Raw genomic sequence first — 25,256 nt, forward strand, 5'->3', positions numbered from 1 at the left:
GTGATTCTATTTTGATTTTTTTTTTTTTAAGTTCCCATTAGGCATAGTTGCTAAACCTATTTTTTCATATACCAAATTTTTAACTTACCAGAGCACTGGCTTGTAATCTGTGAAGAGCTGGATGGTCATGTAACACTTGTGCTTATCCACAGATATTAAAGACAAAGAGGCGATCAAAATATTCTTTAAAATCTTAAATTAAATTCAAAGTCAATGAAACCTAAGACACTTCTGAACATGAGACGTAAGCTTTTCAGATACGTGGGTGCTTAAGAATGTTTTGCTCATATTTTTCACATAAGGCATACAGTTGTGAATTTTGTGGGGAACTGATCTGTGCCTTCCAGAATATTAGGTGGAGTTGTTTTTTGGAAAATTCTTTTGAAGTTACATTCTGCATTGTGAAATTAAGAGTCCCTGCCCAAAGAGACATTTGACTGGAGGAGTTTCTTGCCCTTCTTGACTTTCATTCAGATTTTATATCTCAGACATTGATGTTGTCCTGTTCCTCGGCTTAGATGGAGGGAGCCCTGTGGCTGTTAACTACTGATTGACTGTGCCAACAGACACAGATATGCATGCTGTTATCAATCCAGGACTACTGAATTCCAGTTTCTAAAAGCAAAAATGTTTAAATACCAACTTGTCCAGATGTGCTACTACCACTTCCAGATATGAATATCCATCTCCTCTTGCCTGAGGAGTTCACTGTCCAAGATAGGATCTGAAATGTAAAAGAGTTTTGTTTGAAAGCATGTATCAGCATATGCAAACACGTCTCTTCGCTATCTGCAACCCCTGCAGGGTGTTACAAGGGCAGATATTTAGATTTCATTGGTGCGTTCACACCAGTGGATGTTGAAAAGCTATCAGTAGGGATACAAAATTATTAGTTTTGCAGGACAATCTTAGAGCAAATCCGTACTGCACTGAGGCAATAGAAGACTTCAACCAAGCTTAATATAGCTACAGTTTCACATAAAATATCTGAAAACCAAGATATTTATTTGAAATAATCTGGTGATTAAATGATATATGTTGTGGTTGGCTTTGTGCTTATGTTTGAGGCTTTATTTTACTACAAACATCCTGCATAATGAAAGCTCTAAACAGAAGTTGTTGGGAAAACTGACCACGTACAAGAAGTATTCCTACGTAGAATGATCAATCACAAATAAAGACACGTTCAAACTGGAATACTGCATTGTTATACTGGGAGTTATTCTGGCATAGCTGAGCCAACCAAATTTTTATGTAGAAGGCCCTGAAATAATTAACAGGGGAAGTAGCTACTAGCCTTCGATTTCCTTCGGTGGTTCTCTGTCTGAAGAAAGGCTATAATTTCCTCACAGCTAGGGCAAAAGCTGTAGTGCTAGATAGAGTCTTTCTAATGAGACACAACAGATACGGATAAAAATTATGGAATTTACAGTATTATAGATTTCTATGAATGCTGAATTGAAGTTTTAGGTTAACCAAGCAGTAAGGGTAGAGCACTGTTGAGGACTAGGAAAAAACTACACTTTGTACTTCTGTGGGTTCTCCTGCAAGGAGACTTTCAAGTCATCCTCTTCTCCACTCATGGGAAAATTAAGAGGAGGCCAACATTTCTACAAAGACCATTTAAAAACTTTGCTTTCCAGGATTTTAACTCTGGCCAGTTCCTGAAACTCTTAGCATCTCCTCAGTCCTACAGCAGGAAATCTCTTGCTGAATCCTAAACAAAGTTGAGTAACACGTGAAGATTTGTTTCCTCAGAAAAAGCAGTAGAGACTTAAAATTTTATACTATGTGTATTCCATCCATTGCCTTCTTACCAAGTGGCAGCTGTTCTTGTAGGAATCATCAGGAACTTCCCTTGTTACGTAGAGCACTATCGATATTTGAACTGTCCGGGGGAGTAACCTCTGTTTCTATCCAGAAAATGCCAGATTCAAATAAACAGACGCAACATTGCTCAGTGAAGAGCGAGTATGTTATTTGCAATTCTGTACTTTCAAGTTTGCATTATTCAAACATTTGTGGTGTGTCTTGAGTCTTGTGTAGGAGTATAGTGACAGAAAAGGTGAAAAAAAATGAGGAAAATATGTAGGAATCTGTCATATACAGGTTTTGCTATAATAATACGTTGTACACATTATTCTTTTCATCTGAGAATGTCAAAGCTCATTAAAAAATCTAGTTAAATATAAAAAGCTCTGTGAAGAAAGTAATTCTTTTATTGCTACGTTAACTGAATGCCAGAGTTATTCAGAGTTATTCCTCATTAGAGCCGGAGACAGAACTCAGGAATAGAACCAGTCTCCAACCTCGGCAACATAAAATGCTGCATGAGTTGCCAACAATGAAGATCTGCAAGTGGAATTTGGTTAATTGTGTCAGTCTGTAGGAACGCTTATTACTTTTTGGTGTTACAATAGCTCTGAGAGTCCCGAGAGTCCTGCGACTGTGATCCGTTTGCGCAAGGTGCTGTCTGAACACAAAGCAAAGAGGTGGTTCTGGCTTGGAAGAATGTAAAGTCTTTCAGGACATAGTCTAACAAACTATTTTTTGGTAGAAGTTCCTACTTATGCATTCCCCACCACATGTTCCTCCCCTCTTCCCCTTCACACTGTCCCTGAATTGTGCCACTGCTTTTTTTTTGTGTGTGTGTTGCCCCATATTGAACTGAATCAAGAAACTGATTTCAATTAGAAATAATTCCCATAAAAACATTTATTTTTAACTCAGAGTAGTACTCCGGTCTGGTTCCCTGGTGCAGATGCATGAACAGTGTTACAAGAAGGAGGGTCCCATAAAGGCAGGAATGAACAAGGAAAGGGTGAGGAACAGGTTGCTTAAGTCTTGCTTAATTAGAAGAGGTGTTTGTCAAGCTGTGCCCTTAACTTAGCCTCACCATGACAAGGTTGCAGTTGTAACTGGTGTGAAAAAAAACAGCAGGTTTTTAAAAAGTTTTGTTTAAATTAACACAAGCAAGGGGAATATATCAATAAACAAAATAGCACATCTGCCACCTCAGGTGATACTGTAAAAGTTTTCAGAGTAGAATTTGAGATCATTGACAAAAAGTCCTCCTTCCCCTTTCGGATTCAAAAATAACATATCTTAGAAACACACAAAGGAAATAACCTTTAAACGCCATGTTTGTTTTTGCAGTGGTATGACTGGAAAATAATTTCATCAGTCTTTACAAAGGGGGAGAATGTAAAACAAAGTAGAGACCATTTCCCTCCCACCAAAGTCGTACGTCTATTATGTGACTCACCACTTCTGGGATTCCTTCTAGCAGCACTGGTTTTATTGCACTGAAAATTCAAGCATGTGAAAATATTCCCTATTTTCAGGTTACCTTGTTCACTGTTTCGTTCAGGTCAGTATTCCTTTAGGGGTTTGGAACTAAGCATCAGAAAGTGCTGGATATTGCTGTTCTTAAGCCTGTGAGAAGGACCAGCACAGGGGAAAAGAAGGGGGGAGGGAAGGGAAGGAAAAAATAAAGGGGAGGAGAGTCTACAGCTGAAGAGAGACTCCAGACTAGAGAAATTTTACTGACATCCATTCAGTATCCAGCAGGGTCTCCTTGAAGGGCTTTTGCTGAGATCCAAAGGCCGTCACAATTCACAGAGGCATTTACATGCAACATCGCCCTCTGGGAGCTAAGGTATAACTGTACTCCTGGATAATAATAACAAAGAATACTACCAGACTCCTATTGAAATGTCAACCAGCCACTACTGTTGTAGAGAGTAACAAAGAGATGCTAATATAATTAATTATGAAGCCTCAGTACCCTCATTAACACATCTTTAGTGCCTAGATCTTTGAAAATCAGCTGTATAAAGTGACTGTCAGAGTTAATTCCTTATAAATTGCCTCCTGTCACATCCCAGCACTGCAGCAAGTTCTCTCAGGCCTTGTTGATGCTGAGAAATCTGGGGTTTTTTTTACTACTGATGCAGTTATACTGGTGTTACTAAAGGTATAAGCTGTTGCATAAGCAGGAGTTTGTCGGGCTAGAATAGAGCAAAAGAAAAATGCCTTTAGTCAACCCAGCTTCCACAATTGATAGCATAAATAGGAAAAGTTTCAATCAATTTAATGGAAAACTAAGCACAGAAGAAAAACAAGAATGAAAGGTGTCACATAATTTGGCATTAAAACGTTTCCAGACCTTTTTTAAAATTTGAGGATTGCAGCCAGTTTATAGCTCTCCCTCCTCCTGCTGCTGCCTTTACGACAGCATTTCAGCTCCAGGCCTCATTCCAGTGCATCCTCCCTCCCCACCACTCCCGCTCACAAATATATATTTCAATAGACTTAGGCTGCACGGAGTTCCAAAACCAGCATGTAATTGGTGGCAATTGTCTTTTACACTTTACCACAGAGAGCCACATTCATGCCTTCTTAAGCCCAGTTTTGTTATGTTCTCACTCTTTTTTTTTTAAGTTAGACTGGCTTCAGTACTTGCGTTGGGAATCCTACATACACACTAAAGAAAAAGTTACACAAACTGGCTTCTGTTTTTTCTGAGTACCAGACTGCTATCCTGTCATTCTGAAAGATGAAGGTGCTGCCTTGTAGAGGTGATAAAAAGAAAGCCATCATTACAAATCACTTGGCATTTTCTGCAGCAGTCGAAACACTCACACTGACGTATCCAATTTGTCATTACAAGATATTCTGCTTCCCTTAATCTCCCGTGTGCTTTTGAGAAGATTATAATCTTTCCAGAGCGCATAATTTTTGTAAAGTTATATGTGTGCGTGTTTGTGTAATACGCTCCAGGATCCTTTGGGATCCCCATTATACTTGGCATAACAGACCAATCAAAATGGCATCTTTTTATTTGCCATTTCAGAAGTGGCTTTCACACTGAGTGTTAGATGATTTTGCTGGTCTAGCTAAACTGACAGTATGCAAACTCTCTAAATGGAGGTGAAATTTGTATCAGTAAAAGGAGTCCTTGCAAATCTGACTGTCTTTCCTACAGTATTTGCTAGCATGGTAGGAATGTGATTTTATTCTCCACTCTTAAATTACATATCCATACCCAGGTAAAGCTATGATGTAATGATCGTTCAGTGTTCACATAAATCATGTATAAGAAATGAAAGTAGCCTACTTGAAATTAAATAAATATATGGATTTCTGAAGAGCAATCAAGAACTATAATGCAAATTCTGCTTGCTTTAAAGAAGTACAAATCTGATGGTACCGAGTGTAATGTAACTACATATTTCTGAGTGTCCTTTTTGAAACAACACTCCCGCAAAGGACAACCAGCTCTATTCAGATTAATAATACCTGTCTGCACTGCTTTTTGAGCTAGCCAGCTGCTTTACACATATATATTAAAATTCTAACAACCATTTGAGATACTCTAGACATAGTATCAGTTGATGAAGTGACGCACAGAACAGATAAATAATTTTTAGTCATGCATGATTACTGAACGTGGGATTAATTTAAGGATCTCAGTGTTTTCTTCCATGTTGTCAGCACTGCAAAGGGTCAGCTACCTTTTAAGAGCGGCATGCCAGATTGTACTTTTATTTCTGAGATTAGACGGTGGGCATGCTGGTACAAACTCAGCAGGAACTAGAGGCTACCGAGTCTGGAAGGAGAGAGGCACTGCCAATCACCTTGTTGACAGCATCAAGCCTCTGTCCAAGGCAGAGGCTCCCAGCTGCCACCGCGTTCGGAGCACCGTGACAGCCAGGAATTGGGATCCCAAGCCTTTCACAGATGCCTCTTTCGATATGCCACGGCCCTTGGCCGTGTGCCAGCTCTGGCTTGCCATTCAAAACCCGCCGGCATGGTGTCTTTGCTCCCCTGCGGTGGCAGCTTGCTGACACCTGCCACAAAGCAAGCTTTCCCTGAGCTCCTTCCCATTTTGGTTACAAGTGACTAAAATCTTTGTCTTATTATTATCAATGTAGGAATGAATATGGGAGAGGCAATACCTGTACAGTGCAAGAAGTCATTCCCATAATATTTCATAAGAACCTCCCAACTCTTAATTCTACAAAGCATAATAGATGTGTGATTTTAATGGGGATGGATTATTTTTATAACGTATCATGCCTCTAGGTGTAACAGAACTCCAGAAATGAGGCAATATGTTTTCTGCCTAAATTGCAAGTACAGTTTTCGAAGCAGAAAGGGCACAGCATTTGCAGGGACATTTGGGAGGGGGAAAAGGAGGTAAGAAATTAGAGAAAATGCACAAGCCCTTTACAAATGGCACTGGAGAAGAAATAGCTGGAGGATTCACACAGCTTGAGGTGACACACTGAGTCCACACAAGGACCTGAACCCTCATTAAGTTACTGAGCATCTGGTTGACTACACGGACGCTGCGTTCTCAGTGCTGAGCAGCTGTGAATGCCTTTCTTTCCTCAGGTTTCGCGAGTGTGTGAATACCTGATGTTTTAAAATCACAAATCTCTAACAAAAGAAATAAGACGTGTACATTAGCAATGCATCCACAAAATATGTATGGATATGGTTGAAACACTGCTCTGCAATTTAGGAACTTGAATCCTGTTCTTTCTTCTGCAATAATTCCCAGCATGATTTGGCAAGTCATCTAACCTTTAAACCTGAATTTTTCCCTGTAGAAAAAATGGCACCAGCAGTCCTCTGCCTTGCAGAGCTTTGGCAAGGGTGAAATATGTGCTTGTGGTATATTCCAAGTGTGAGATGAGGAGTATCACAGGTAACACTGCAGATAAAGAGACTTCAGTCAACTCCTTACTGCTTGGTCTTGCATTTGAACTGCAAAATCACCACCTCCAGTAGCATGAGAGGGTGCTGCTGCCGCTAAAAACTTTCAGGAACGAGCTAGACCAGAACTACTGGTGAATCTAAAGAGGTGTCCTTTTCAATAATGCTGCAGATATAAGAGGCTTTCCAGTAATTTTCCTTTTGGGCAATATCTCATTTATTTTTCTCTAAGGATATTTCCATTTAACACAGCCTCCGAGCCTCAGTGAGGCTAACTTGTAGATCAGTAGAGTAAAACTCACTCTAAAGCAAATGACACTCAAGACCTAGCTCAAAGTTAAACAGTATAAGAGTAACCAATCAGGTACTGTCTGTACCCAAAAAACAAGCACAAAATGTCATCATAAACCCAGTTCAACCTCTGTATTGCATACTTGGGTTAATTCAAAGGCAATACAGTTAACTACCCCGGCCCCACGCAAACCGAATGTGTCACGTTAGACAGTACAGTAGTAGACAGGCTTGAAATGAGCCGTCAGGGAAACAGAATGGGCTCTTGCTGGGTGCGCTAGCTGGGGAGACAAGCAGGTTCTGGAGTGACAGTTCCTTGCTACAGACCCTTCGTATTGTTTGAAGAGTTTTGGATTGTTTGTTTGTTTTAACTAGGTGAGAATAAGTAAAAAGTTTTGTTCCTCTGAACAGAGCCATCAGTCAGTGAAAGGCAATGCTTTCCATCCCACGTCAAGCCCCTCGCTGCCAATCTAAGCCCCAAGAGCTCTTTCTCATGGCTGGACACTCCACTCGTGTTTGAGCTACACATGTTGTTTTCTTCATCCTTACTTGCCTCTGTTTGGGGTGGAGGAACAGAGGGGAAGGCACTCTGGTTTTGGGTAGAGACTGCTGTTTTGGCTGTCTGGAGCCTCAGCAGAACTCAGTTGTTTCATTTATCACAAATGGAGGGTAGCATCTGCGCTCACTAGTGGGTGAATTTTTACAGAGATTTAGCTGAAAATATTAGTTTTGCTCTAGGTCATAGAAATCATACCCCCAGTGCGCACGCTTATTGTTACATCTCATCCTTTTTTTCCTCGTACTTTCTCCACTTCTTCTCATATTGCCTTCTCCTTACCTCAGTCTTCTCCTGTTCTTGGTTTCTGATGTCCATTTGCTCCACTATGTGAAAATGAAAACTTGCTAATACTTTGTCTCATTAAACACTAAGAAGAAAAAGCACAGATCAGCGCTGTAGTAGTAATAGCCACTTCAGAGAGACTTAGTAGCCTCAGGCTAGTAACAACCCACCCTCAATTATCCCTGATTTTACTTTCTTTCCAGTGGAGTGTTAACTATGTCAAAACAAAAATATCTATGTATCTGATACTGCCGTGCCAGAAAGAAAAAGCAATATATGATTTATTGAAATACCGTTGACATATTGAAACCCCAGGAAATCAGAGATATTGGAATAAGGGAGGATTAGACTGCAGTTGCTTCAAACAGTGATCTTCTGGAGCTGTTTGCTGCTTTCTCATCCTCACAGAAGAAAAAGTCCAGACATGCACAACGTTATGGGGAATGTGTACTACCTTTCAGTAACTTTGCATATTACTTGCTGAAAAAGTGTCGATTTATTTTTGATCTGTTTCACATATTCAAATTCCAGTTTTCTTATCTCACTTTGCCATCTCAAAACCCACAAACTTTTATCCTTGAATTCCCTCTGACAAGTTATTTCGTTTTTAAATTGCAGTCTGCGCTTAGCATTTTTATTATGATGCAGACTGTATAAGTTCACACTTGTAATATTTACTCTACTACCAAACAGTAATGTTCCTTGGCAGTTCTAATCATACCAATTAAAGATAATATAGTGATGACTTAACGAGATCTATTTATAGATGATTAATCTTAAATATTTAAGAACCTCTTAAAATCCTCTGCTATTGGATTCAAATATTTAGTATCAGATATTTAATATAAAGCAAGATAAATAAATCCCCCTATTTCCAGTATTTAACTATTTGCAGTAGGAAAACTCATCCAACAGTGCTCACTTTACGTACTTTTAATAGGGTTATTGAATTTGAATAGAAAATTTATTTATTTCACTCATTAAGGGAAGATTATCTTACAGTTTTTGCAGTTCCAACTGGGACAGTCTGCTGATCTCTTAAAAATTAAGCATTTCTCAGTAAGTGCTGTACTAGGAGTTGACCAATAATAGCAGCAGAGCACTGTTTCACGATATAGCAGTCTGGCTCTTGAATGGATACACTGAGGCAGAACACCCAGTATTTCCTCCAGAGAAGGGACTGGAATCCTGCTGTGACAAAAGCAGTACATTGTTTCCAACACTGTTATGTCTTTTAAAGCCGCTTTGTAAATGGCTGTTTAAAACAAGGTGGAAACAGAAAGCTGACTAAGAAATAAAGATGTTAAAGTAGTCTCAAACCCACGGCTACAGACACCTGGTTGGTAAAGAGTTCTAGAGCTGTGGCTTTTGAGATGCTTCACTTGGGTTAAACTCAGTAGAAAAGGACAGCAAAGGATACTTTGTCATTAAATATTGCAATTCATATCCTGACATTGGACTTGATAAAAAAAAATAAGCCATACTACAAAAAAAAAAAAAAGACATTAAAATACCCTTCTGGTCAAACCAACAGTCCATCTAGTCCATTATTCACTGTCATGAGGCAGTAACCAAAAGAGAGGTGCCAGGGGCCTGCCTGCAAGAGAAGTGGACTGCAGAAAGTGGTCAGACTCATCCTGTCAGTAAAAAGCAGCCTCCTACTGCCACTGTTGGAGGTTCCACAGGTACCAGCTACCTCCCACTGCAGGAGACGCCAAACTTGAACTCTGGAAATTCAGATTAACTCCTGAGCTAATCAGGGAGAGACTACAGGGCTAAAAGTACCATCAGTCCAGCCCAAGATTGTGTTTATGTTCTCAGCTGTGCTATGGAGTGTCATCAAAGTCCACACAAACCAGGGGAAGAATCACAGCAGATACACAGTACAGAGTCTGAAATCTGGAGGCTTCAGTTCCCTTGGGACATTTTTCCTTGCTTTTGAAAGAGGTGCCACTTAACCTCTTTCTGCTTCAGTGTCACTATCTGTAAAGTGGCTAAAATAGTTCCTTTACCATAAGTTTTAGGGAATCTTATGTCACTATTATTTGTAAAGTACTTTAAATTATTCAGAAGAACTTAGCTCTGACATAAATGGATTCACATGTGCTAAAGCAGCGCTATGTCCGTTTTCACAAGCGCCGTAACCTTGTTTTTTTACATACAGGCCAAACTCCTTCCCAGCAACAGCAGGAATAACTCCGCTGAAGTTAGTGCATCTGTGTCTGCTTATGCCAGGGCTAAATTTAGCCTGTGTGCTCATCAACTTGTTCCAATGGAGTTACAATTAGGGAAAAAAAAAAAACAACACAACACAAACCCCACACTAGAAGCAGTCGTATCTTTTAGGAATAATTACTTAGGGAAGCTGTGACATTCCCAGTGTTTCTGCAATCCAGCTGTACCCACACCGCGGGGCAGAGGTTGCACCCGGTTAACCGCAGCTCCCAGGACGAGAGCTGCCCAGCTCCGGCAACCCAGCTGGCGTGCAGCGAGCTCAGGGTGAGGTTAAACAGCAGCTCCCCCACAGTACAAATTACTGTAGTTCCCTCATCAAAACCAACGAACATAAAAAGCAGAGGAAGTCAAAATACACATCAGGCTTTACACGCACGTTTGGAGTTGACTGCCCTACCCCATTTCCTCCGCAAGCACGCACCACATGCACTAACCAAAGCAGCGTACTTAAAACTATGTTTCTAGCATTACAAATAATTCCTCCTCCGGAGGGTGGAGGACTCCGGAGCGGAGCCCTCTGCCCGTTTCCGAGCGGCACTCCGGCATCTGGCAGCGGCACTCCGCGGCGGACGCCCTCGGCTCCGGAGCAGCCTCTGGGCACGCAGCTGGGGCCGCTGAGCGCCGCTGGATTTTTGCGCCGCCGGTCGCCGAGTATCAGGTTTCTCCTCAAACATCGTTTCCCTCACAACGCGGCGCAGCCCTCCTCTCCACCCCGCGGCTCCCGCCGCGGCCTTCCCCCGCGCTCCGCTTTGTCACCCCCACCCCCCGGCGCCATCTTAACTCCTGGCAGCCCCTGCGCCCTCCCGCCTGTGCTGCCACTTGTGCCCTTGGCGGCGCGGCGGGACCAGCAGAGACCAGCGCGGGTACGGCTGGGGCGGCCGAAGGGCAAGGCGAAGCCTCTGCCGGACCCACAGTATTGACAAAGGCGCCGGGGCCAGCCCACGCCCTTCTTCCCCGTGGAGCCGCCGCCCGCCCGGCACGGACCCTCCGTGCCCTTCCCCAACATGGCACCCGCCCGGGTCAGTTTACCGCCGGCAGGCCTGCTGCCCCGTCGCTCGGGGTGACGTCATCCCGCAGCGCCTCGCCCGTTTCCATGGAAACCCGCGGAGCGGGCGGTGGGAGCTCGTTGGGCCGCGACCCCCGCTCGCCGCCATGTTCGCGGACGGGACGGCGCCCGGCGCCGACGTGGAGTCGCTGTGGAGGAGCGCCCGGAGCGCGCGCTGCGAGGCGGTGAGGGACCCCGGGCGGCCTCGGCCGGTCCCCGCGCTCGCAAACCACCGGGAGGGGCCGGGCCGGGTCGGCTGCGCCCGCCTCCTTCCCTCCCCTCTGGTCCCGCTTGCAGGGGCGGCCGGGCCCCGACTCGTCCCCTCCGGGCCCGTCGGTAAATCCCCCGCAGGTCCCGCTGCTCCGGCGCAGCCCGGGACGGAGACCTTCCCCGCAGGGAGTTCGCGCCCCTGCCGTGCCGGCGGCCTGCTGGCTCTGCTCCTTCCCGGCCCTGCGCTCTTTTAGGCCCTTTATACAAATTGCTAAAGACACACACGTGCAGCTGCCCCCGGGGCAGCAGCTGGAGAGCTGACGGTGCCGCGCCCCTCACGCCGTTTGCTGTTTCCTCTGGAGGCTCGCTGCCTCTTCGCTTTCTCTCCTCCCCGCGCCAGGCTGCAGAGCACGCAGCCTGAACTTGGCATTCAGGCGCCTCTGCCTCATATCAGAGCCTGTGAAGACCACAAATACATCACTGACACCCGGACAGTTACGGAGGCACCCTGCTTTTAACCATCGTGAACCAGATGTGCTTGAGTGTTTCCATGAAATGCCAAAAAGGGGAAGATGCTTTGAAGGGTTTGTGCAGCACTTTTTTTTTTTTTTTTAATTTGGATTATAGAGTGTCTGTCTTCTTTTACTAGAAAAGCTGCCAGACTGGGACAATTTCAACAGCAGAAGCTGCAGTACAATCTCAAACTAGCCGAGATGCCAGCGTGCAGACAGATCAAAGTAAAGATGCTGTCCAAGACTTCCAGCAAGAAGTCCAAGTAGATTACACTAGCCTTCTGTCATTCCTTCAGAGAGTGGAGGACGCTGTTATCAAAGAGCTAAATAAAAACTGGAGAAGCCGTGCCTTTGATGGCTTTGAGGTGAACTGGACAGATCAGAACGAAACAGTAAGTTAACAATTCAGATCCTTGTCGTTAGCTAAACAGAGTAGTTGCAGTGGCTCTGACTTGTTACTTATATTTCTTGCTGCTGTGATTGTTCTTGCCAGATTCTAATAATTAGAAATTACCAGTTGTTTTTTTTCTCTAGTTTTCTCCCTTGCTTGTGGCCTGGCCTTGCTTGGTAAAACATCTTCCTGCCGGTGACTGTGTTGCAGCAGCTTTGTGAGAAGGAAGCCTGCAGTTGGTGTAGGCTTATCTTCAGCTTCCAGTAGCCCCTTTAGAGCACGGCAGGCCAGCAGTTGTCTAGGAACAGCTGCAGTCGGCGATTCTGCATCTCATCCTACTTAGATTATGTTTGTTTAGTGTGCAGTGCCCAGGAGTGGAAGCAGTTTGTATCAGCTGGTGCGTGTTGGTACCGTCGTTTTCAAACCATGGCTTGTGAAGCTTAGTGAGTGCTAGGCTCACACCTGGGGGGCTGTCGTAAATCCTCACAGCATAGCCTTCCAGAGTTGTCCTGCAGCCCCTGAAGCGCGCAGTCTGTGAGAGGTAATTATGAAGCGCCATGGTAGGGCCATATGCTTTGGTTTTATCCCTCCCATAAGAATTCAACAACTTTTCCCACGTCTCTGTGTGCTACTTGTGCAGAGGGGAAGCCTGCGCCGTAACCGTACGGTTGTACGCAGCGGCGTGCACAGATCTCATGTCTCTGTGTTTGGAGATCACTGCTTCACAGCTCGAATTTGATCTCTTCCAGGTGCTGTGTTTGCATACATTGTCGTACCCAGAGGCTCAGGATCAAAACCTGCAGGTTACCAGCGTCTCGTGGAACGCAACCGGATCTGTTGTTGCATGTTCGTATGGCCGGTGAGTGTCTGAACGGACTGAGAGCGCGACCGAGGGTGATGTGACATCTCAGGCTGAGCTGAGTTTTAGATACATTCACCTACTCTGCTGTAATAAACTAGACGTACATGCACACCTTACGCAAGTTAAATAATTCATGTTCAAAGAAACAAAATCTCAGGACAGTCTTTTATTTCTTCTACTTCCCCCCCTGCCCCGAAAATGGATACGTATACTCTTACTGATTTGTTTCTAGGTACATTTTTCTCTCCAAATGGAATCTAAAGAGCAGATGCACTTGCAAATATACGTGGGTGAGGTTTGGAAGTACTTGCTTATCTTCACTGAAGATCGTGTTGTTTTAATGTGGTCTCTTAGCACCTTGGATGAACCTGGCACCCATTCACACGTGCGCTGGATGCCATGGACATGTGCAAACAGACATTTAAGAATTTCTGAAATTAGGGTTGGACAACACTTTAATCCAGTGAATGTCTATAGCGGCCGCTACTTTCTGTGCACTACTGCTCCCCTTCTCCCTTTTTCTCTCCATTACCATTTCCTCAGATGAAAAGCCCCAGCAAAAAGGGTATCCACGAGTGAATGTGTAGGGGAGAGCAAAACAGGGCGAACCTGTATGTTACTCGCCCCTTCTGCTCTTCCAGTCTCCAGCTGTTCTCGGATTAGAATGTGGTTTCTATGTCTGTGGTTACCCGGGGTAGAATGCCCTTCCAGGAACGTAGGCAGTCTCTCTTTGTCCACGTAAACTTTTAGCATGTGCAGCATCAATAAGGGGTTTCACAGATCAGTTACCCATTGGATGAAAATTTGCTCCTTCTATTTGATCACTGTCTCTTCCAATACAAGAATTAAGAGCAGCAAATAAGGGCAGTAGAATCAGGCTCAAAACAGTCGCTTCCTTTCCTGGCCGTTCACTGTTCTGTAGATCTCTGTCCTCCACATCATCTTCTTGTCGCAAGACAGCACGTCACACTGGTCAGTGTGGTGCTAGCGACAGAACACGTGTAACATTTTGGCAAGCGTGTGATTAACGAAATGGGTAGAAATAACAAAGGAAGTAGAGTGGCAGGTGTCTCTTAGCATCCTAGAGAAATAATTAATGAGCCACTTGTGGCAAACAGGTGTGACGGGCATAGGGCTGGATTGAAATCTCTAGAGCTGGGGTGCATGGCATGGTTTGTGCAGGGTCATCAACACTATTTGGTTGTTGCGAAGAATATTCTCTCTTCTTGTGAAGGCATCAGAACTTCAAATCATGCTGCTTATCTCAGGCCAAGCAGGACTCAGTCTTTTCAGCCCCTGTCAGTCCTGCAGGTAAGATATTTCCTCGCTGTGTATTCTCAGACCCTGGACCTTTGAGTGCTTGTTTAGAGGAAACGTGGTTTGCAACTCGGCCAGTTCGCAGATCAGCAGCAATTTGGTCTCTTTAGATTTCCATTCCCAAATACACACAGCAACTTTCTGCATGCACCCATAGGTTGCTCCCGTTATTTGAATGGTTGGTAGGTCCTGGAATAGTGAATTGTACCTGAGATTTACTTGCAGGCACTTTGTTCTGCAGGTACAGACACATACTGTGTATGTACCAGCCTGCGGAGAAATTTCATCACCTCGTGATCCCTTCACCTCCGTTTTCCTTCAGGCCACAAAGCCACACGTTTAAATGACGAGTCAGGCATACCAGACTCTGCTAGACTGGGATCCTCTGAGGAACAGGCAAGGCAAGATGTAGCTGTTTCTTCTTCAGGTTGGATGCCGGCAACTGGAGCACAGAAAAATCCTATGTCTGTACCTGGAACCTGGACAGAAGAGGGTTGAATCCACAGCGCCCCGACCTAGTGGTGGATGTTCCCAGTTCTGTCATGTCCCTGGCTTTCCATCCCTCCCAGCCCTCACTGATAGCTGGTAGGTTGCTCTTACCTTGGATCCTCTCTGGAATGTACCCTTATTTCCTTCAGCTTGGATCGTTTTTTCTCTCTCTCTCAGCTCAGCCTAAGCTTTTTTGCAGAAGTAAGGGTGTTGCAGCTCCTCAGACTGAGGAACTAACGCTCACCAACATTGCTAAGTGCATTGCTGCTTCTGGACTGGGAACTGGCACTTGCTTTTCCAGCGACATCTGCCTTCATGTGATCTCCTCAGAGGGATGATAGAAGGAAATTCAGCCCTGGGTGTAAGTGGGAAGAGTGTACTTATTTTGGAAGAGTTGTATTCTCTTACACCAGGCTGACCGTGCTCCGTACAGAGCTGCCAGTCCGCTGAAGCTGATGGGCCTGTTTCCACCAGAGCTTCATTTGTGCATTTGTCACCCTTTCTGCTGAGGACCGCTCTTCCCAGAACCCTGGTCATACTCACTGCCAATAAGAAAAGCTATCGCCAGGGCTGTTGCAACAGCAGCACAGGCTGCCTCTTGTGTTACTTGTGTTTCTGCACTGTCAGCCCCTCGGTGTTGTATCGGCATCTTTGTCCTTTCAGGGGGGCTCTTCAGTGGGGAGCTGGTGGTGTGGGACACCAGCAGAACAGAAGACCCCGTGATCTGGAGGACGGGGATGACAGATGATACTCACACTGATCCAGTCTATCAGGTAACAGAGAACTTCTACACTAAAACAGTGGGGGGAGGCAAGAGTCGCCATTGCTCTGTTCCATACTTTCAGTTCTTGCTCACCTTCCTGGCGCTTTCCCTGGAGCTCTGACAGGCTGCTACGTTTCAGCGGTTACGTTTGCTTGTGGCTGGCTTTTTTCCCCAAATCTAGCTGCTGAACAGGCACTGGGCTGGAAACTGTAAAAATAACTTCTTTCCACTCAGGACAGATGAAGAGGAGGCCTGTTCCTGTGCTGTAACTGTTCAGTGATGCAGATGCAGCCAACACTACCTTAGTGGTTTAAAAGCGTAAGCAGCAAAGCATTGCTGATCCTTAGCTGGAAGCTTAAAGCTACACAAAGGGTCACACCTGGTCGTGCAGGCTGGCTTCCTAGTGGTGTCTGTCCATCCAGGGTACCATGATTCTGAGCAATCTGTGTATTTTCTCATCTGAAAGTCAGGAAAGTGCTGCTGCTTATGGCTGGGTGAACGTGCTGTAAATACCACATCTCAAAAGCGATGGCAGGCAAACCATAGAAACCACAATACAGAATTCAGCCCCGAACACCTGAACGCGTTTCCTCGCATCTCCACCTGTGTGCCAGCTCCCAGCAGAAGCTGGGTTGGTACTGAGATCACCGGCTGCCACCTGGCTCTGTCCCCGCGTTGGCGGCTCAGGGGACCGCAGGCTGCTGAGTATGGGCTTGGGTGTCCTGACAGTCCCCCTCCTCATGAGCTCACGGCAATTGGAACAGGTTAACTGGTTACCTGACGCCAAGCACAGAAACCACTGCCGGCTGCTGAGCGTGTCAACGGACGGAAAGATCCTCGTGTGGAGGGAGGAGCGGGACGGTCGGCTGGCCTTGGCTGAAGGATTTGCCATGGTGGCTCAGCAGATGCCTCGCAGCACTCAGCTGAAGAAGGTGAGTTCAGCAGTTCACAGAGGGCTGATCCGACAAAAACGCTCTTAACTGGGGCCTGTGTGGCAGAGGTCGCCCTTCCCGTGCAAAGGGCCAGCGAAAGCCCCTTTTGAACATCAGACACTAACCCTTGATCCCAGTCTCCTTGTCCATACTGAAATAACTCCTTGGAAGGCTGGCAGCAATCAACGTTTTGCCATGCTCTAAAGAGAAGCTGCTGGGACGGAGAGGAGAACTTGCTTATAATAATATTCATTCACAGTAATCTGCTGTAGGAGGGCGGTGCAGAGGTTAACGGCTGAGCCGTGCTACAAGCACGGTAGCTGGTGCAAGTTGTGCAGCGAACACTGGGTCCCTGGCAGGCTGGTTCACCGCACACGTGTTCCACTGCAGCCCCCAGCTCTCACAACAGCTTTGTCTCTTTTTCTCCCAGTTCGCCTGGGGAGAGGCAGCCGTGGGTGTGACCTCGCTCTCTTTTTCACACTTCGATCCCCGCGTGTTCGTTGTTGGTGCGGAAAGCGGCCATTCCCTGAAGTGCTCCACAGCAGCAGAGACGCTGGCTCTCCACTGGACGGGCAGCTCCGTTCCCCTCAGGGCCCCAGCGGATTTCGCCTTCTCCCCGCACGGCGGGCCGGTGTACTCCGTGAGCTGCTCGCCCTTCCACAGGCAAGTGCTGTCAGTTGACATCGGGGCTGCACGTTGGACATAAATTACTGCCTGGCCCTACACGTGCATTTTTCACATAGCTCCCCGGGGGTGGGGTGTGCAAGTTCCAAAAAAAGGTCACCTAACACTGGGAACTTGATCAAGTAACTTCCCGTCGTAGGACAAACAATGTCCATCGGCACTGGTGAAGCCGCCCGCTCAAACACGCTGCGCGTGGGCACCCGGGTAACACAAAATAGCGTTTGTACGCAGGCCAGCACAACACTAGCACCTTCCCTGCAGCAGCCTCGACGTTCGTATCAAAGGCCAATTCAAAGACAAGGGGAGGAGCTGAGAAAGTAAATGTATTTATCAGCGCTTACGCGATCTGCACAGCAGCGATCTGACCAGTAGCTGCCTGAATTTAAACTGGACGCTCACATCTCTGCCTGCGTTTACCCACCACCCATGGAAGAGGCCCCAAGCCACGTTTCTATGGAACATGCTGACAGCCCAGGTTTGCATTTCATTTGCATGAGACAAACATGGCTCTAACAAAGCCCGTCTCTAGATCAGCGCTTCTCGGGCATCCCTGCCCCGCAGCCCACCAGCAATACTCGGCGGACAACACGAGCCCTCATTAAATTTAATTGAGGGCAGTAACAAAGCTTTGCTTCTACAAACCAGAGCCCAGGGTACAGCTTGGAAATCGCCGCTTTAGGGAACACATCCAGACCTTTGCAAAGCAGTCATACTGCCCAAGATTATGCTCCTTGACTAATTTTTGTTATGTACCTTTAGCAATAAAGAAAAAAAAAAAAAAAAATTGTTCCTTGCTTCCTCCCCCCAGGAACCTCTTTCTGAGCTGTGGGACTGACGGACAAGTTCACTTGCACTCCATGTTGCAGCCACACCCCCTCCTTTCTCTTCAGTTATCAAAGAAATACCTCTTCTGCGTCCGCTGGTCTCCAGTTCGACCACTGGTCTTTGCAGCTGCGTCAGGGGAAGGCAAGTAACTGTAGGTGCTTATTCTCAGACACTAAACTAAGATTGTGCAGGGTGTTAATTAGTACAAGTCAATTGTACTGATTAGCATTTCCCAGAAGCAGAGAGCAATGACCACGGTTTGTACTGTGCAGTGAGGGTAACAGAATCATTCTGAGCAAGACAACTTCAGGCACAGTCACTTCTCACTTTTGATACCTTTCCTGTTCTTGCTACAGCCGTTCTCAGGGCTAGAAAACAGCAAGAGTACCCTGGCTAAACCCATTTCCAGGTTCCTTGGCTTTGACATTTACTTCTAGAGCTAGTGGTTTAAAACGGGCATTTCCCCCCCCCCCCCTAGAAAATTGCCCAAACTTTGTTGGGTTAAGAAATGGAGATTTCACAGAATTTGGCAAGCTGGTTTCAGGTCTCCGACAGCAGAATAAGTCTGTGCTGTCTTGCAGCGATGTCAGCTGTCACAGCCTAGACACCATCAGAAGGAAGGGGAAACAGGTCAAAAAAAGAAAAACTCTTAAGATCCAGGCTGAGCAGATGCTCACCTGCTGTTAAATACGACGTCTGCTGCCGTAAAGCTGCTATAAATGTTTCTGTTCTACAGGAGAGGTGCACCTGTTCGACTTTGAGAGGAGCTCGCAGAAGCCTGCCCTCTCCATACAGCAGGCCGCAGATGAGCGCCCTGTGTACTGCTTAGAATTTAACGTCAGGCAAACTCGGCTCTTGGCAGCAGGGGATGCTACCGGCACAGTCAAAGTCTGGCAGCTGAGCTCGGACTTCACCGAGCAGGGACCCAGGGAGATGAATCACCTGGAGCAGCTGGCAAGCGAGATCACGGACTGAGGCAGCGACACAAGCAGCTGCGTGACTCTCGGGAAAAGTCACCACTCACCTCTTCCAGAGTGCTGGCCTGTAAAACACGCGTGACCACGGCAGCTGAAGTTTCATCCACGTAACAGTTAAACTTGCATTTAGCCATTAAACACAAGCCGATGTGGTTCGACCAGTAACTTTTATTGAAGCACACTGCAATGTTTTTTTTTTTTTCCCCCTAAAAGTTTTAAGCTAAGCAGTTTAAGGTTACATCATAAAGTAACATTGATTATTGTAGAGCACAAAGAGAGAGAGAGACGTACATGCAGAGCTATAGTCGGCAAACGTGAGCGTGTTCTTTGCACCTTTTGGTACTAGTGTTGTGTCTTAGATCAATTCACAAAGAGTGAACGTGTAAATTCTATGTAGTCGTAGGCAGAAGGAAGTTCTCTGCCCTTGCCATCCATGTAGGGCTTCATGTGAGAAATGCAGTAATCGGCTTGTTCCCGGGTCAGGTTCTGAAAGACAAAGACAGCGCGGAGGTGGAGACGGGCACTGTGGGGCTGCGGCTGGGCGTGCACAAGCAGCCCTCCCACTGCCAGGGGCACGCAGCTGGGAGCAGAAGCCCGCTGGCTGTTGGCGCTACGTGGTTAAGGGGTGGAAAGTCTGACCTGAGTCTTCCCACCACAGAGAAGACAGAACAGGTAACTATGAGGAGGAAATGCAACCTCTTTATTTCTCTGCCAGCTGGTGGGATTCAGACAGGAAAAACTTGCTGTCTTGGCAGGGCCATAAGAGGCAGGAGATGTTCATACTGTCTAAGTTTAGGCGTAAGTTTCTGCTTTGGATCGTGTCTGGAGAAACATCTCCCTACCAGGTGATTAAAGGAAAGCATGAATTTCTGAGGACAGACACAGTGAATGCACTCCCTCCCCAGGCCGCTGAGTAGCTCGTTTTACTCAGCCTGAGTAGTTCTTCAGCAGTTAAAGCTTTTCCTCCTCCTCTACAGAGCCACGAAAGCAGCTGGGGAGGGCTGTCACCACCATTTCTGTGTGTGCTGCAGAGGTCACCTCTGCGGGCTCAGAACTGGCTCAGCTGCAGTGACAGGAACCTGCAGGCAGCTGGGGCTGGTCTTTGTTAACAGCCTACACAAACAGCCCCCCTCTGTTCCCCCCAGCCGGCCACAGCCATGCTCACCTGGTAGAGCTCCTCCTTGGTGACGTAGGGCTTCCCCTCCGAGCTGAGGGCGCGGAAAGCGCTCTCGATCTCTTCACTGGATTTCACATTCTCTGTTTCCCTGCTGATCATAAATGCCATGTACTCCTGCAGCGAGACGTGCCCATCCCTGCCGGGGAAACACAGCGTGTGAACACTGCCGTCCGTTAACACCCAGAGCACGGCGCTTCCGTACCCTCCTGAGGGGCTGTAACTTTTCTGGGAGGAATAAAAGTCTTTGCAGAAGAGACTGCCAACAACAGACCATTTTTTTAAAGTGAATTTCTTATTCACAAATGTCAGTCTTACCTTCATAAACACTTTTTTACATGAATCGCGGTGAAAACCACCATAGGCTCCCCACAACAGAAGAAAGCACAGTCTCAGCCTGTGACAGACCCTCCAGCCAGCTCCGCAGAGGACACCAGCACAATGTTTTGCAAGATAGAAAGGTCCGACCCACGCACCTATTGGGATCCACAGTGTCGAGAATAGACTCAAACTCTGGGTCTGGCTCTCCTTCCTCAACCATAGGCAGGTCGTAGCCGAGGGAGCGCAAGCAAGATTTAAACTCCTGGTGATTAAGTCGTCCAGATTTGTCCTTGTCAAAATGCCTAAAAACAGAAAAACAAAGCCCACATTTTTAAGTGTCTGTTGTTGAGTGCTGAAAGCTATAAAGTGGCCTTAAAACTAGAACAGATTATAACCAGCCCACTATTCTGGATAAATGAGCCTGAATCAATAAATAGTTCTAACATATATAAAATGTGAGGAGAAATTCTTTCCTTCGCTTAAAAAGCATCCAAAAATGGCTGTATTCCCAGCTGGAATTCATTGGCACTCCCAGTTCCTACCCCACTGTGCCCAGGAAAAGCTCTTGGGCGGCCGTGGCTGCACCCCACCAGCAGCAGCGGGTGTCTCCGCAGGCTCTTGCCATCTGGCAGAGATCAGAGCAGCTCGGCACAGAACTGGGCAGACAACAAAGGAGCTACAACCAGATTGGTCAGAGAATCTGTGAACAGGAGCCATCCACGCGCCAGGAATATCTCAAACATTCCTCTGGTGTGCTTTCCCTGCGACTCACTTGAACATCATGCTGAACTCCTTCAGGGCCTCCTCGGTGACTCCGGTCGTGTTTCTGAAAAGGAAGAAGCAAAGCTAGCGAACAGCTCCTGAACTGCGGAACCCTGCTGGAGTCCCTCTGCCCCACACCAGCGTCCGCATCAGGAGGTGAGGACAAATGAGCAAACGATACATTACACCAACAGAATAAACCGATTCCTGTAAGATCCCATCATTGCTAATGGCCAACAGGAATTGTTTCCAAAACTGCCAACTTCATCCCTCTGACGACCGGGAGGTGGTGGGGATTTAGAAGCTCACTACACCCGTTAATCAGAGCACAGGAGAGACTCGTGAGCACAGACCGTGCAAGGTTTGTTTTCAGGCGCAGGCCGATGTGTCTCCTGTCTTTTATCCCCCCCAATTTAAACACGCTTTACACCGCGCGCGGGGTAGGCAATACCGAGCTTGAATCTGCTGTTCCAGGTTGTGCTGCATTCGCATCCCCAGCTGGTCAAGCTGGTCCCACTGCTGAGCCAGCCCCACGGTGCTGTGCTCTGTGTATTTATTGTCCAGGATAAGTGCTTCTTCCATGGCTGCCCCAAGGTCCTCGATCTTCTTCAGCTGGCTCCTCATAGCTCGGATCTCCTGGTGCTTGCGCTGTTAGGAGGGAATGAAGAGGAGAAAAAAAAAAAAAAAATAAATCAAAGAGTGCAAAAAGCCCTTAGAAAGTTAAAACATGGGCTGGCAGGGGAGGAAGGCTATACTCATCATCTACTGTGATCTGTAAAATAGTATTGAAAAAAATGTTCCTCTTTATGCATGTTATCGCAAAACAACAGGGCTTACAGACCAATTCTTGAGATAAAAAAACCCTCTTGTTAGGAAACGTGCTGGAAATACCGTATCCTCTTTGCCCTACCCTACTCATTCAGAGAAAACAACAAAGAGGGGAACAACATCAGCGTGTGGTTCAATGGCTTGTGATGTAAGTAGACATCCGATACATAGGTAGATCACCCCAAAGGTCTGCTCAGTACTCCAGATGTGTAAAACCAATGAAGATTTTGCCACGCGGTTATATGCATTTCCATTCCCACCCTGTGGTCCCACGCCATCAGCTGGGAAAGGTGTTTCAGCAACAGGTGAGCGTCGCTTACTTTAGTAGCTTCCAACTGCGATTCCAGCGTTCCCGATTCCTCCACCATACAAGACCTAAACACAGAACCACAGTGAGAAAGAGCACTGATCCCACTCAAAGTGGCAGGTGGGGCTTGAAATTAACAGTCCTTACAGCAATATTGTTCTCCTGTGGATATTTAAACACTGGTTTTGTGTTTTGTTTATTCTGACTCATCCCATTTTAGACTGACACGTGTACATCTTGTTTTGATTCGTCTTTATGTAGTTAATTTCTAGCCCCATTTGAAGGCAACACGATGAGCAGCCACACTTCATGCCAGACCCAAAGCGCCCGCTTTACCAGACCTAATGAAATTAGAAACTTGGTGCAGTCCCAGCCCACCCCACCGTGCCCAGCACACACGCACACACGCACTACAGGTGATTCACTGGAGGTGGGCTGTACTCGCCAGTAAGGTACAGGGCTCTACAGAGGTGCGTTACATGGGGATGAAATGGGGGAAAAATACCTCCTGGAAACTACTGGTTTGGTTTAGAAGTAATCTCTGCAGAACACTCTAGACCTCTCCTACCCAGCAGTGGTTGGTGGGCCGTTGCCTTTCCTGCCCCACCTCTCCCCTCCTGCGCCCAGAGAAACTGAGGCACGGCCGCTCCCCTCAGTCTGACTTCCACACTGAGCTTCTTGGCACACTGCAGCCCCCCCACCACCACTGTGGTAATGGTCTCCAAGATCTCCTCCATGTGGACGACCTACGGAAAGTCTCTGGATGCTGCTTTTCCCCCCAGGATCCTAAGCAACCTTTAAGCAGCAGTGTTTGAGATCCCTGTCCTTCCAACACGCACGGTGACAGCTCACCTGAGCACGGAGAGCAAGTCTGGCCACCTTACAGTCCTCTCCTTTGACTCTGTGGTAATTTGAGCTCCTAAAACTTAAGTCACTGCTGTTTAAGTCACTAAGGGGGTTTTCATCCCCCCTGCAATCTATCCTCCTACAGGCTTTTAAGCTTCTCAGGAAGGGGATTTCAAGTGTGGAATCACTCTGTAGCAAGGAAAATGCACCAAACATCTGGGTGTTTCTCACCCCAAGGTTAAGGCTCAGATTCAATGCACACCTAAAGAGGTGAAGCGCACACTCAGGACCCTGAGCGGGAAGCTGGGAACCAACCGTGGAAAGAGTCAACAGGGAAACAAACTTCCAAGCATGTCTAAGCCGTGAAAGTTAGTCGGAAGGAAAGCGAGCCTTGGAATTAAAGAGTGCGTTTGAAAACCAAAGTGAGGTAAGAAAATAAGAGGAAAAAACCTTCCAGATAGATCATCCCCAACTTCATACTGATAGACACGAATGACACGACGATATGCTATGCTAGTCAAAGAAAAGAAACCAAGTAAATTCCAAAAAGGAAGAAAGAGCGAGCAGAGGAAAGAACACACCCAAACATGGCCACTGCAGTGGAGCCACACTCCAAGCCAGCACCACCTTGCAGCAAACACAAGCAAGTACTTAATGAACAAAAATTATTCAAATGCTGGTTGCACATACACAAAAATAATCTGTTATTATTTTCGTGTAAGTCACAAAAATTGAGTCTCGCTAAGAGACGAATTGAAGGTTTGCAGTTAACTCATCTACTGATTCTTTAAAGGCATTCTTCTCCCTGACTCCAAATTCTCCTTCCTCACCTTCCCAAAGAAAACCTCCTCCAGGCAGCGCTGGGCACACGCAAGTGGCTACAGCACGCTGAAAAGTGCGGTGTACGCATAGCAACTCTTATCTTGAAACTTCTCTGAAGCTCTGCCTGCTCCCTTGCCAAGGAAGGCTGAGCACAGCCAACGCCTCTCTGAGCTCAATCTGCGGTTTTAATCTATTCATGCAGAATTAAGGACAAACCATATCAGCAGTCCTCTGGTAATTTGTTCAACAAAAGAGCTTGGCATGGTGATCTCGAACTCTGACCCTACGTCTTTTAGTAAACGGCTCCTTTCTGTTCGCTCGTTCTTGGATACCAGAACTAATCTACAACACTACTTTACAAAGGAGCAGGGAATTCAGCATCCGTTCCAGGAAAATCTGCTCAGTTCCATTAAGCTGTACAAGAAAAACGGGGCAAATTATTTTTATCTAGCAGAAACAGCAGAACACAAGACACTCTGATCATTACAGAGCAAATAAGAAGCACAGTTATCTGCAAAGATTCCACCCTTTTATTATGAAAAGTCTTCTCTCATCACGAGACAGGCCCTTGCCTCCTCTCCAGCACACAGGCCTCTGCACCAGGCCCAGTATTCGTTAGCATTTTACGTTAGGTCTTGTTGCAAAGCTTCCATTGCGCTGCAGATTTTTAACACTGAGGAAGTTTAAATGCACAGACACACTCTCAGGGGGTTTGGCAGTCTGAAGACATTTAAAGATCTTAATATTTCCTTTCCACTCCTTGACAAATGACCAGCATGCATCCTCATCAGAAACTACTCCCATGGATGCAAAGCGGACTTAAAACTGCAAGCACCCAACTGCCTGCAAACCCAGGCAAATTCATGGGTTCACGTTGGAAGGTTTTATTTCTGCTGTCAATAATATAATCTTTGTGGGGCGTGGTTACGCAGCAGATTAAAAAACGCGCAGTTGGTATTTACGTACTACAAAGTTTTAAGATACAGAATTTCAGTAAAGACTCTTCACAGGAATCTTCCCTCCTCCTTACCAAAAACAGTCAATGCTCTGGAGCTTTAATTGTTCTGAGAACAGTTAGAATGGAAAAGTTTATTTCACT

General features: G+C 46.3%; 2 protein-coding genes across 3 annotated transcripts in view; one reads left to right on the plus strand and one right to left on the minus strand.

Annotated features, from left to right (window-relative positions):
• Window positions 1-11,125: 11,125 nt before the first annotated feature.
• Window positions 11,126-25,256, plus strand: part of DYNC2I2 (dynein 2 intermediate chain 2) — a 122,976-nt gene continuing 108,845 nt past the window's right edge. Inside the window, exons 1-9 of one of the 2 annotated variants that reach the window (XM_086764159.1) lie at window positions 11,179-11,320; window positions 11,995-12,249; window positions 12,998-13,107; window positions 14,855-15,012; window positions 15,580-15,689; window positions 16,444-16,611; window positions 17,042-17,274; window positions 18,104-18,261; window positions 18,857-19,268. In XM_086764159.1, the coding sequence (XP_086620285.1) occupies window positions 11,243-11,320; window positions 11,995-12,249; window positions 12,998-13,107; window positions 14,855-15,012; window positions 15,580-15,689; window positions 16,444-16,611; window positions 17,042-17,274; window positions 18,104-18,261; window positions 18,857-19,095 (1,509 nt within the window). In that variant the 5' untranslated portion in view covers window positions 11,179-11,242 and the 3' untranslated portion in view covers window positions 19,096-19,268. Of the gene's footprint in view, window positions 11,321-11,994; window positions 12,250-12,997; window positions 13,108-14,854; window positions 15,013-15,579; window positions 15,690-16,443; window positions 16,612-17,041; window positions 17,275-18,103; window positions 18,751-18,856; window positions 19,269-25,256 lie in introns of those variants that run through there. The other variant, XR_015260756.1, reaches the window with a different exon arrangement.
• Window positions 19,246-25,256, minus strand: part of SPTAN1 (spectrin alpha, non-erythrocytic 1) — a 45,145-nt gene continuing 39,134 nt past the window's right edge. The window contains exons 53-59 of the mRNA XM_086764161.1: window positions 23,786-23,848; window positions 22,503-22,557; window positions 21,806-22,002; window positions 21,365-21,418; window positions 20,748-20,894; window positions 20,263-20,410; window positions 19,246-19,583 (exon numbers count right to left, since the gene is read on the minus strand). Of these exons, the coding sequence (XP_086620287.1) occupies window positions 19,458-19,583; window positions 20,263-20,410; window positions 20,748-20,894; window positions 21,365-21,418; window positions 21,806-22,002; window positions 22,503-22,557; window positions 23,786-23,848 (790 nt within the window). The 3' untranslated portion in view covers window positions 19,246-19,457. The remainder of the gene's footprint in view (window positions 19,584-20,262; window positions 20,411-20,747; window positions 20,895-21,364; window positions 21,419-21,805; window positions 22,003-22,502; window positions 22,558-23,785; window positions 23,849-25,256) is intronic.

The sequence above is a fragment of the Chlamydotis macqueenii genome, chromosome 20, assembly GCF_036417535.1.
Source record: "Chlamydotis macqueenii isolate bChlMac1 chromosome 20, bChlMac1.mat, whole genome shotgun sequence".
NCBI classification, from domain to species: domain Eukaryota; kingdom Metazoa; phylum Chordata; class Aves; order Otidiformes; family Otididae; genus Chlamydotis; species Chlamydotis macqueenii.